At 39.7% G+C, this 12,790-nt stretch overlaps 1 protein-coding gene across 8 annotated transcripts in view; it reads right to left on the bottom strand.

Moving 5' to 3' along the window:
- Positions 1–8,006: 8,006 nt before the first annotated feature.
- The window catches only part of MBNL2 (muscleblind like splicing regulator 2), a 117,329-nt gene continuing 112,545 nt past the window's right edge, over positions 8,007–12,790 (bottom strand). For 6 of the 8 annotated variants that reach the window (XM_067293480.1, XM_067293471.1, XM_013951326.2 and 3 more), the window contains one exon: positions 10,840–10,941. In XM_067293480.1, the coding sequence (XP_067149581.1) occupies positions 10,927–10,941 (15 nt within the window). In that variant the 3' untranslated portion in view covers positions 10,840–10,926. Of the gene's footprint in view, positions 10,942–12,790 lie in introns of all 8 variants that reach the window. The other 2 variants (XM_067293489.1, XM_067293511.1) reach the window with 1 other exon arrangement.

Genomic DNA, 12,790 nt, shown 5'->3' with positions numbered 1-12,790 from the left:
CATTTTCCTTTTTCATACCCCTAGCTTCTTACAGGGGTCCTGCTATTGCTGATGCCAAAGGCGAGAGGACCTTGGGGTTTTATTTTGAACAAAGTTATTTCACCTGTGCAGGAACACTATACAAGATAGCTGTTGAGGCCATTACGACCATAGCAGCTAAATACACCAAGCCTCTGATGCAAATTCATTTAATGTACACCATGAAACTGTAACAATGTGGAGAGCTTCCTGTGACATAACCACAGCAAGATCACTTCACATCACTGTTTGTTCACTGCAAGCACTCCCACTTATTGCATGTTGTAAGAAAAATCACATTGTTATTGATAAAAAAAAGTAGCTTGAAGATTTTTATTCTTATTATTATTTTTATTCTTATTTCTATATTCTTTCAGTTAAGCAAGAACCAGCTATATGGGCAGTGCATATGTTGACCCTGTTTCTACAGAGCGGTGAAACAGCAGGGCTCCAAGGAATCTGCAGCTTAATTGTACTTTGCAGACCCAGGACTGAGGGCCCAGGCCCATTATCACAGCAGCAGCATACACTAAAATTGCCACACAAGTTTTGAGTTGGAAATGCTGTGAAATTCAAGGCACACAAGTACCATCGACATCCTTCTGTTCCCTGAACCCACTGTTCTTCATGCTGGGAGGTTTGAATGATTGGAGGGAAGGAGATCAGGCTGCGCTGGTCATGCGAAATAAGAGGGCCAGCAAGCAGCGTGGGCAGGCAGGGGCACGGGAACAGACGTACACAGGTGAACTCTCATATTCTGGACTGAGCAGCAGCACTTTCCTCTAGTGTTTGCTCCTCTTCCTTACTTTTCCAAAATACTCTTTTTGCCTGAGCACAGTCTGAGCCTCCTCCTTTCGCCACTGAGCCCCACCAAGGGGCCACCATCAGCACATCTGCTGGCTGCCCCCATGGTCTCCTCCCTGTGCCCGCCTGAGCCCTCCCATGGCTCTTCCAGGACTCTCCTGCTCTGCTTTTTGCCACAGGGCTGTGCCAAGCTAGTCAGGATAAAAATATATCCCCCGGGCTGTGCCTCTGAGAGGTAAAGTTTTTGCTTCTGGAGCCCTTCTGTTGCCTCCAGTGCTGTCACGAAGCTGTAGGAAGTTCACGGAGTAAATCCAGGGCATTGGCTAGCGGGATAAGCTACTTTATTTTATTAAGATAACTGAGGAGATCTTCTACAGTTTGTATATAGCCAGTCTGGCTATCCATGTGCTGATTGTCACAGAGAGACAACATCTTGGGATCCTGAAAAAATTCATTACACTTGAAAAGATTCTATGCTCTCTTCCATCTCGGACAGCCAGGACACTTCCCCTACAGAGCAGCGACCTCGTTGCTACTGCAGACCACAAGCATATGCACAGTCTTTGTAAATGCACAAGTTAGCATACCGTAATACACTTTTCAAGTAATTCAGCCTAAGTTTACTCCTTTCAGCTGCACACGCAGATACAGTAATATGTTTTTAATCCCTGCAAAGCCTAGCTGCTGCAGATCTCACTACTAACAAGCCCAGCCACAAGCTCTAATTGGTTCAACGAACATCAGCCTGATTAATGAGAGCTCCTGACACCACAACGCTGCAGCACACATTTCTAGATAAAATTCATATTGAAACATGTTTCCATCACTGAGCAGACTAAATCCAAGTTCTACAAATACCAAATCTCATCAAGCCCATTTTTTATTGGTTATATTGCAAATTGGCTGAGGTGTGTAGACTCCTGGAGCATGAAGCAAGATCCAGCTATGTCTTAGAAAGAAGCTAAGAAAGGAGAGACAGCTGTTTCTCTCTGAAGCTTTTGTGATGTAATAATAATAACAATAAGGAAAAGTAAAATAAAGTGCTTTCATTGTGATATTAAAAAAATTAAGGATTCAATTGAATATAAAATATTCATATAAAATGATCATTGATTTTAGCTACTTTGACTGACTAATGTTTGATTCTGAGTAATTTTCTGAGAAGAGCAGAAAGAAAGCTGGGTTGAGAGGAAATAACTCTTGGTTTGTATAGAGAGGTGCTGTTGAGTAGCACTGCTGGAGTCCTTTATTTAAATAGGAATAATTACATTGCACAGGAAACTTGGATTTGAAAGCAGTTCCTCTGATAATTACTCCTAAAAAGGAATATATCTGCTGCACTCACCACAAATTTGAAGGCTGGTCATATAGCACAGAGGATTGTCTGCATTATGGCTAAAATTAAAGATAAGGGAGAGGAAACAAGCAAACAAAAAAAAAGGACATAAACTACCAAATAAGTTCATGCAAAAAAAAAAGAAAAAGTTCATTTCACCAATAAGAAGTGGCTAGTCTCTTATAGTCTCTTAGAATGAACAGGAGATGTAGACAGAAGTGAGAGGCAGAAAAGAGAAAGTTGTGCTTGTTTTCCTTATACATGTCTACTGAATTCTTGCAGTATGAAGTTCCCTCACTGCTCTGCACCTTCCCTTTTCTTTAGATTTCCAAAATACTCGATAGCTCTCATCAAAACATTTCCTGTGAATAAAATTCACTGTGAAAAATTGGCAATTTTTTTCTCACCAAATAATTACAAGCAGAGATCTGCTTCTGCTTCTGAAGCAGGGTTTTATTTGCAGACAGCCTGGAATAAAACCCTCCCTCTCCATGTTCTCCTTGATCCTTGCATATAGCAGGCTAGTCATTGCCTGCATGAAATTCAGATCCTCTCTAGGAAGGGCCTGACCATTCTACCTTCAACACAAAGCGAGTCTATAATTAAAGAACGTTCAAAATACTCAAAACCATTGTGGTTTCCTATTTCAGTTACGAAAATGAAGATTTTCTGGAGTCTAACTGGAAATGACCCTCACACAGGCTTTCAGAAGCTTGCAAGAAACTTCTTCATGTGGTCCAGAATAGCACAGCTCTTAATTTGGAACCAAGGGTCAGCAGAAGCTAGTGAAACCAGATAAAAGCCTCTGCACACAGATGAGAACTAGCTCAGCTAATAGTTCTCAGTAGCAAGAGGACATTTTTTTTCTTCAAGTTTCTCTAAGTATTAAAGGATTCGCTTTAATGTGCATGTGTAGCACTGGGGAAAGGCATTTGATTACTGCAGAACAGGTCACTTACAAATCAGATTCCCGCCGCTAAGACAGCATGCTGAATCGGTGCTGGCAAGAGAAATCAATTCATTAGAACTAATGGGCATAAACAACATGTTAAAGAACTGTGATGGTGGAAGGACTGCAACATGCTCCTGAACCACATGAAGGTTAAAAGGAAAAAAAAAAAAGGCCTACATCATTTCAGGAAAGAAAGAAAGGAAGAACAAGATGCTTTAAAAAAAACTAACCTCAGACAACCCCCCCCCCCCCCAAAAAAAAAAAAAAAAACAGGAGCGAAAGCTGGCAGGCAGCACAAGGTTCCCATGGTGCACATATGCTCAGAAGAGAAGCTCAGCTGAAAGTCAGACCAAGGAGGATCTGGCTATATGGGAGAAACCAGGTTATACCTCACTGTGTGCGCTAAGCCGAGCGAGGAGGGGACTCACCCTCAACATCTCAGTAGCCAGTAGGGCTGGAGAGGCTCCTATAAAAGGCAAGTCTGCACAGAAGTTCAAAGTTGTTGCCCTGACTGGCCCTCAGGCAAAACCTCACTCTCTCTCTCTCCATTTCCTTATACAGCAAGTCTGTGGCCACATGTTAAAGAGCTAAATTTTGGGTGGTAAAAATACACCTGTTATTCCTCTAATCCACCTAACTTCAGTGGGCCAGTAAACAGAAAAGGACACCCAGAAGAAAATTACCACTATTCAGGCAATCCATATAAATATTGTTTACATCTGGCAGAGTGCTCGCAAGTAAAAAAAATGCAGAGCTGGTTGACAGTCTAATATAATTCTGTTGCATATGTCTTACAGGATCTCTGTATATTGTTATTTATTGTTTTTCAATTTGTACTTCATAAAGTAGAATATGTGAAATATCTTGTTGCAGAGTAGGTTCCACGATGAATAAGAGAAACTGAGATAAATGAACACATTTGAAATATGCATTTTAAAATGACTGAAGAGCTACAAGAGCTACAAAGGATAAGTGATCAGTCTAACATCTAAACAAGTTGGGCAGAAAAACACCAACCAAAAAACCTTATACATACCTGCAACTCCAAATAAAATCAGGACTTCAAGAGGTTCAGCCTCTCCCAGCATCCAGTTCAAAGGAAGTAAAATTAAAAGTCCTCAAGCCACAGGAGGAGTTGCCAGAGATGGACAGTAAGATCAGCTCAGAGATTTCTCAAGTGTTTGGTCTGGATAGATCCAGGATTTCCACTTGCAGAGGAGGGCTTGTGCTTGATGGTGTCTTAAAATCCATCAAAACTACTGTTAGATTGACAGTTCCTTGTGATAAAAGTGGTATACATTGCCTAAAGCCATCTGAGATGCTGCAGAGTATCTGAGAAATCTGCATAGGGCTGGCAGACATGACTTAAGATATCCATCCAGATCTGTGCTCCTCCATAGCAGCAGCTTTAGGCCAAGCGGGATACCCTACAATGTCTGCAATGATACTAGACAGCTACGGATAGACAACTGATCCCACCCTAAAAGTCTTCCAAGTGTGAAAAACTTGTTTGCTCGCACTTCTGAGCAGGGCCATTAGCTACAAACTTTAGCATCTTTGGATGTACTCCACTGGCATTCACTATAGTGACTATAGCGATAAAACAAGTGAAGAATTTGCCTGCTCTCCCCCCACCCTCCTCCTCATTAAAAGGAAAGGCATTTATGGCAAATGGAAACACAGCACTACGAGTGGATTAGCTTGGGTTTAGTGTAGGCACGCACCTGAGTGATCATCCCTGGGGACTGTTCCTATAGTGTGAACTGTGCGCTACTGTGGTCACACGTTTGGTCCTGTGACCCTCTGAGGAGCTACCGTTCAGGCTACACCTTGAGTGTTTTGTGACACAGACAATTAGACTAAGGAGGACACTCACCAAAATTTGTTTGCCTTAAAAGCAGTATCCAAATTCAGCTCTTTGAAGATGAGAGGAGCTGGGTGTCCTTCCTGCAGTGGTTTTCCTAAATTATAAATCTGCATTTATTTTCCTCATTCTGTAAGAAACTTTGGTGGATATAATGCAACTGCAACACAACACTGCAAAAGCAGTTCACATCAATATTTTCTTTCAAATTATTATTATTTTTTCCCTCCTGAAGCAGAAGGTATTTTCATATAACCACCTGTAATTTATTTTCTACAATTTCTATAGTTTCTATAATTACAGAATTAGAAGAATAAGAATTTAGAAGATGTTTCTATAATTTATTCATTCACAGACAATCTAACCATATATATTTTATACTTAACACTATGTGCTCCAATACATTGCATACCAGAAATAGTAACTGCTCTGATGCAACAGCTGTGATGGTATCCCCCCACTCCACAACAGCAATAAAAATCATCTTGAGGCATAAGAAAAACCTTCAAAACTGTCAATTATGTGACATTAGAAAGGGAGATTGCTCAAAAAAAGGGTTGGATAGAGAAATGATTGCAGGCATAAAGAGCATGGGATGCATATGATCAGATGCCAAGGAAGGCTTTCAGCATTTCCAGTCAAGTCCTTTTTTTGGGTCCAATGAGTTCATGCAATAAATTCCTCTAGCAGAAGACTCACTATAGAGTATGTCCACACTGTCAAACACCCTTGCTCCCAAGTCCTTTTCCCCTCATCATCCACAATACATAAATATTGGGTTGTTCTCAGGCTCTTGTCTGGAGTGAAACAACTCCTTCCCTCTGAAACAAAACCCAGCTGCTGTTTTGGTAACTCACTCAACAGACACTCCCAAAATGCTGCGTGGACAAGGCTGAACCAGTTCTGGCTTCCTCCGCTGTACACAAACATCCAAATCCATCCCAGCAGGCTTTGACCCCTCAAATGTCACACACAGCCTCTCTTTCATGCTATTAACTCCAGCAGGCTGCAAAGCAGCCCTCACATTATTTCAGACTTTTGAACTGAAAACCAAACAAAACCATACCAAAAATAATAATTATGGTCATGGCCTCACCATGTGGAGCCAGAGGATCTACAGGGCCAAATGGGAGGGTGGACCCAGCCAGTCTGCTCTTGGGAAGGCTAATATTAAGCAAAGTGATTTGCTGCATCACTTGGCCCGGGGCAAGGAGCTGCTCCCTGCAGTGAAGATTTGGTGCCAAGGTTGTAGCCCCAGTGCGTGTGTGACAACATGCAGGCTCCCAGGCCGCAGCCATGAGTCCGTCAGCCTTCTCTGCTTGGTGGGAATACCACAACTTGCTAAATTCTCACCTCTCTAAGTGTCTGGTTTCATTTTGGGAAACCCTGAAGTCACCTGAAGCAGGTGCACAAAGCTCACCTGCTCAGCGTGGCACTCTGAAGTTCATGGCCTCCACAAGTGCTTCTCAGCTGCTGCTGTAAATGCCAAAGTTGACAAGAAACAAAGCAATTTTTAGACATGAAAATCAACATGTTCTGACCCTTCTTGGCAGCTGACAACCGTCTAAAAAGTCACTGCAGGGTGTGGCTTTCTGTAAGAAAGTGTAAACAGACAGATTTCCTGCCCTGAACCTTTAGGAGATCAATTTGAATCTTCTGGTACTTCTTCTTTACAATGCCCTAATAGCCCTCTAATATTCCAGTCCTTCTCTATCTTTGCAAGTCACCTCTGTATCTCTTCTCCATCTCACACGTTTGTTCTCAGCAGGCTTCTGGCTCAGTACATTTATGATGGTTCCAAATTGATGGGTTGACCTGGTGGTTTTCCACATCGCTTGTGACCTTGGACTCCTTTCAAACCAGCCCTGTGCTGCCGCAATGTATACAGCTTTATGACACAAATTCTTCTCAATTCTGCACACTCTTAAGGGACCAGGAATTTTACTTCCTTTCTTTGAAGTATTTAAAAAATAGATGATCAAAAGAAGGTGCCTAACTGATAGCCATGAAGATTAAAGTTACCTTGGCCAATGGAACCAGCCCTGCATTTCCAGAAGACTGAAGGTTGTGTCCCTATCTACAGCTTTTACAGCTGAAAAGGGAGGTCATCCTGTTTGCTGCCTTCTGACAAAAATGAATACAGGCTCTTCATTTACGTTTGATCCCTTTCAAGAAAGCATGGCTCCATCTCTCAAAACAGGAGTATATCTTGTTTCTCTTTTCTTCTCTGCTGACTACAAAGTGTTCTGCGCCAGTGTCGAAGACTCAAACATCAGCACCATCTTGTGAAGAAATTGTGGTGCTGCAAAGGCAGAAGTTTTAATCCCTTCTCTGTCACTAGCTAGCTGTGTGATCTCTGCCCTTAGGCACATAATTCCTCCGAGATGCTGCTTTCCCAAGAGGAACTAGTAAATAATAGGGATTACCTGTTTGTATAATATTCTCTGAGATGTCAGGGGGGGAAGAAAAATCAGCATAATGTACTGGCAAAAATCCCCAAACAGTTATGCATCTGTGAGCTACACCACTGAGATAACAACTGTGTGTGTGCACACCAGCAGGCACGTGCAGACCGAAAAGGCACTAAATAATTGCTCAGGCTAAATCTGTGCCGTGCAGCTGGCCCCACACGGGGTAGGCGCAAGGCAGAGAGAAAGTGGGGTCCTCAGAACGGGGACACGGCAAGGACGCAATTTCACCACCAAACCTCTGTCCTGAGCAGAGAGTACACAGCAGTTGCAGATGCTGCTGCTGTAGTCAACAGGCCCACGGTCTTCAGTACCAGCAAGGAGAGAAGAGTGTGCGCTTCCTCATGAGATGCCTTTGTGGATCCTGAGCCAGAGGATCCCGCTCAAGGATTTGTTATTGTACATGCAATTAAGAAAAAAAAGATTACAACCTTTTTCAACCCCCCCCTTCCTTTTCACCTGATTATTTTTTTTTTTATTATATTTATACTATTTATTTTTTTTGCTACCCTAGTTTCCCCTTCGCAGAGTAACGGCACAACAAAGGAATGCTCCAATGCACTCTCATTTTAAAATGCTTCTTTTTATTTCAGTGGTTGTACACTGGGTGAATGAATTTAATGTCACAACAGAAATAGAATGGCTATTTAACAGACCACTAGTAGTTACGCTGAAAAAGAGTGAATGAAGGGGTTTCTTTAACTGTTACTGAAATATTCATTGTAAGTGTTGTCAATTATACTGTATGAGAGAGGCAAACAAAAAGGTATTTTGGTGAGGTGCTGTATCTTTTAAAGAAAATAAATACTGAGACATCTCAAGTAACTTGAAATTACATCTCAGCTACAGTATTCACTGTCTCTGTTGGCCCATCTCATGGTTCTTTTGGGGGTTTTTATTCGTTTTTTAATTAAACAAAGCATTTAAAATTTACTCATTTTCATTAGGCTTTTTAAAATATAAACAAAGTTTTGGCAAATAATATTTATACAGAAAAATAGTTTTAGATCTTCCCAAATTTTGAAATAGTCTATAAAATTACTTTATAAATAAATAAAATGCAGAATCTGTTGTACACGTATTTGCACATCTCTGTAATTGCCTCCTTATTGTTAGCATAGGTTTGTACTTGTACAGCTTTTAGGAATATTACAAAGTCATAAAGTCGGAAAGTGGATCTCTTATTAAAAATACATTTTCTCTTTTTTGTCTGTCAGTTTATCTGGATGAAAGACCTGATGTATCTGAAGCTTTGTCATCCATGGGCAAAAAATAGTAGTATTGGATTAATTGTAAAAAACATAGAATAACAGTTATTTTGAAACATAAAAAGTTCACACAAACAATGTTTTGAAGAGTTATCTACATAAAATATTTAAACAACATGGATAATTTACCATTTAGTATTATACAATAAGCTACCCAAATGCCTAAATTAACTATTATAAAAAAATAAAAACAACTTTGACAGATATAGGCAAGTTGCAGTGTCAACTACCTAGTTATAATGACTGAGAAAGTCTACAAATATTAGTGTTTAATAGTATATAATGGTGATACCTTAACTGCTAAAGTAACAAGTTAAGATACATTGTTTTTCCACAAATTAAAACTAACGCAACGTTACAAGCACTATGTTAATTTTACAATCGAATTGTGATTATTTTTTTCTTTCGGATGATCAAATCTCCAGCTTTATATATAAATAGATAGTAATTAGATATTGGACAAACAAGATTTAGCCCGGAAAATAATCTCCTAGACAAATAATTATATGGTTAGTGCCTTCAGTCGTTCAGAACAGGCAGTGCTGCCAAAGTTTAAAATAGTTTACAATCAATCTGAAGAGGTTAAGTTAAAATACTGCAATCACTAATAATGTCCACATAGAAAACTTATGCCGCAAACAATTATACATAATATCCACTTATAACAGCTGTCTTGTTTTTTAAACAATAATTTAAAAACTATGTAATTTATGTGATACATGTGCAACATATAAAATGTGAAATATGAAATATTTGGTACAATAGTGCTTGAAACAAATCTCAAATCAAACAAATGAAATTTTAATTATACATATATAATTACCTTGTAAATCAACAAAGTATTTAAAAAAGTAAACAACATTAAAATCTGCTTCATCCATATATATGTATGTATGTATATATAATATGTATATAACTGTATTAAAGATATCTTCATACTTTTGTGACACAAAATATGTTTTTAAAGAAAAACTGTTAAAAGAACTATTTTTTCTCCACTCTAATCTGGTTACAATCTTATAATCCAATTTAAAAAATGCAAATACAGTAATGATTTATGAAACTGAATGTCATCCTACATTCTTAGTGTTCAGTTAATAATCTAGATTAAAGTCACTTATCAAGTTTCAGTGACTAAACTGAATTTTAATTAAATTAGAATATCATACAAATCTCTTCATCTACACCTTCTTTTTCTCCTTTTCTTTTGTTTGTTTGGTCTTTTTGTTTGATTTTACATTTTTAGAAGTTGCTTCTTAACAGCTTGGATCTTTTTGGTAACCTGATTATGAGTTTGAAAGATTATTCGCTTCCTGTAAGATTAGACTGTTGGCATCAGGCTCACTTTCATCAAGTCTGATGTGACAAAATTTAGGCACTTCTGCAAAGTCTCTTTTAAAAACGTTATAAATATACTTGTAAAATAATATTTTCAAGACTTTGTTCTTCTGGGGATTGAAGGGGGGTATAAAGTTCATACTGTGCAAAATTTTTAATTTTCTTCTGCTATTCTGCTATGATTCAAATGCAATTTCTCCATACAAGTCGAACATCAACTATGTGCATCTAAAGACTTTGTGCTTTACTTTGGATTTCTGGCTAAAACATTTAGATTGGCATGGTGCAGGATACTGGGCTTTGTTTCATTTCCTTTTTCTTGGAATCAGCTCACTACGGGAGCAAAACCAAGATTTTTAAACCAAGAAGAAGAAACCCATTAATAACGGGTTAAAATTAAACCTGCAACTGGAATAAGTTTTTAGCCAATACAAATTAATTATTGCTGAACTTGAAAGATTCACAAACACTGAATCTCACAAGACTAACTTAATTGGACCGTTTGCGTTAGGTTATAGTTATGGAGAAAAGACAATATTTGCAAGAAGTAAACTATGTTTAGAAAACCTTTAATACTAAATGTTACCCTTTATGTCTTGAAACATCACAGCTGGTATCAGGTAGTTAACTATTTTAGGTTGGAATATAGTAAGCATACCATATTTAATATTCATATATAACATAGCAGCACTAGCTTCTTTTTTTTTTTTTTTTTTTTTTTTTTTTTAAGAGTTTGTGATTTGTCCGTCAGAACAAATTCGTTACTTAGCATGCAGTTTGTGGCAACTCTAGAGAGGAGGAGACAGGATAGTATGTACAGTAACCAGGTTTTGCCATTCGCAGGGAGGCTTCTTGACATTCCATTCCGTTTCTGCTGATTATTTCAGGATTATCTGTTAATGAAACGAAGACGTGATTGCACTTTCAGGTGACGTTATGAGAGCGATTCGCCAAACCGTGCTGTTTTGGCCTAATTAAATAAGGCACAGTTTGCACCAGACAGCATCCCACATTCTTACACTGGGTTATAAAAGCATTTGCACTTCACAGACCTGGTGTTCTTCCTCCCAGTTATACCTCCTCAAGTGCATGAGAGCAGACACAAGGGACGTTTTACACAGCAAAATATCAGAGAGGTGTGAGAGAGAGCCGTGCCAGTGTGACTGAGGAAGGGCCCTGCAATGTGAGGCCGATCCTCAGAGGCGCTGGGCGCCCTTAGCTCCCTTCACTGCCAACAGGAGGGGAAGGGGCTCTGCGCCTCTCGAAGAGGCTGTGCATTGCATCACTGTTTGCTGCTATTCGAAAGCTCAAATCCATGTCCCACAGTATCGGGAATGATGGGGGGCGGAAAAAGGGTGGAAGCAGGGCCACTCACCACTCTCAAGCAGAAAAATGTACCAGGCTGGATGTTTTCAATAAGCCAAAGCATCTTTTCAATGCATTTTTAGCAACCGCTGATTTCCTAAAAATTATCTGCAGGTCAATGAAATGAAGAGTTTTATCCCATTCCCTCATGTCAGGAGATGAGAGGAATGATCAGAATGGTACCCCGGTGAGCCTAGCTAGTCGCTGACCTTGCTAGTTTACCTCCAGATGTTTCAATCTGAGGGTGAAGCAACCATTTCACAGAGGCGAGCAGCTGTGCTTCCAATGCTGCAAAGGTGAACAACAGAGTGTGCATGGCGCTCTTTAAAAACAAGCAACTCAACCAGCACACAGGATTGGAAAACAATCCAGATTTCTATCATCTGCCTAAAACGGCTATTGGTGAATGTGATCTCAAAAGCAAGCAGCGCGATGTTTCATCACGCCACTGCTACGTCTGTACTCCAGACTTACACACAAGTCAAGGAATCAGAGTGAAACATTTGCTTTCACTGTTTAATTTGGCATTCAGCATATTTTTAAATTGTATTTGTAGGTAGTAAGCAAGACAGTCATGACAGCGCTCTGACCTACTTGTGCATTACAAAGATAGACTGCTGCTTAATGTAATCCTTATTTTAAAAGGGAAAAAAATAGTTTGAAAATAACTTCAGCAACATACTACCTCTGACATACAGATTGCCAAAAAGAAACACACTTCCCACTGCATGGAAGGCACTTATTCTAGTCACCTACGAGATCACATTTGGACACACCTCGCAACCGTAGATGCCTGCAGCCACTGCATGAATCATGTCCCAAAACCGAGTGGAACGTTTTGCTTTAGGTACGGCGTGCCGTGAAGACAGTTAAATATTCCAGACAACTGCCCGGACACCTCCATTCAATGAAATAATCGTCAATAATGTGAAGCATTTGCAGGAGCCACACAAATGCTGTCACACCTGAGAGTTGTTCTCCTTTCTTACAGAGGAGTATGGGAAGAGCTGTGCTGGAGGGGCCACATACTCAAAACATGTGAACCCACTTCCTAAGGCACCTACAATTTGTCCATTCTGTTCAAGCTTTCCACCCCATAAATAATCCACTCGAGGTCTGAGTTGGAAGCATACTACTTACAGAGGCAAGGAACAGTCTCCAATAATATTTGGTATCCGTACATAACTACAAAAACCCTGATCCTACATAACCGACTGGCATGCCAAAATGTAATCTTTGATTATCGGCCCTGATAATTTGGCAACACTCAAAGCCCACTTGTAATGACAACCTGTTGCTGCAAGGGCTTAATATTTAAATATATGATGTGTACAACAAGGATATATATTTTTAATGACTTCCACTCATTGTGCGTTT

The sequence above is a fragment of the Apteryx mantelli genome, chromosome 1 (genome assembly GCF_036417845.1).
Source record: "Apteryx mantelli isolate bAptMan1 chromosome 1, bAptMan1.hap1, whole genome shotgun sequence".
Classification (NCBI taxonomy): Eukaryota; Metazoa; Chordata; class Aves; order Apterygiformes; family Apterygidae; genus Apteryx; species Apteryx mantelli.
This window is presented reverse-complemented; position numbering and strand designations above follow the sequence as displayed.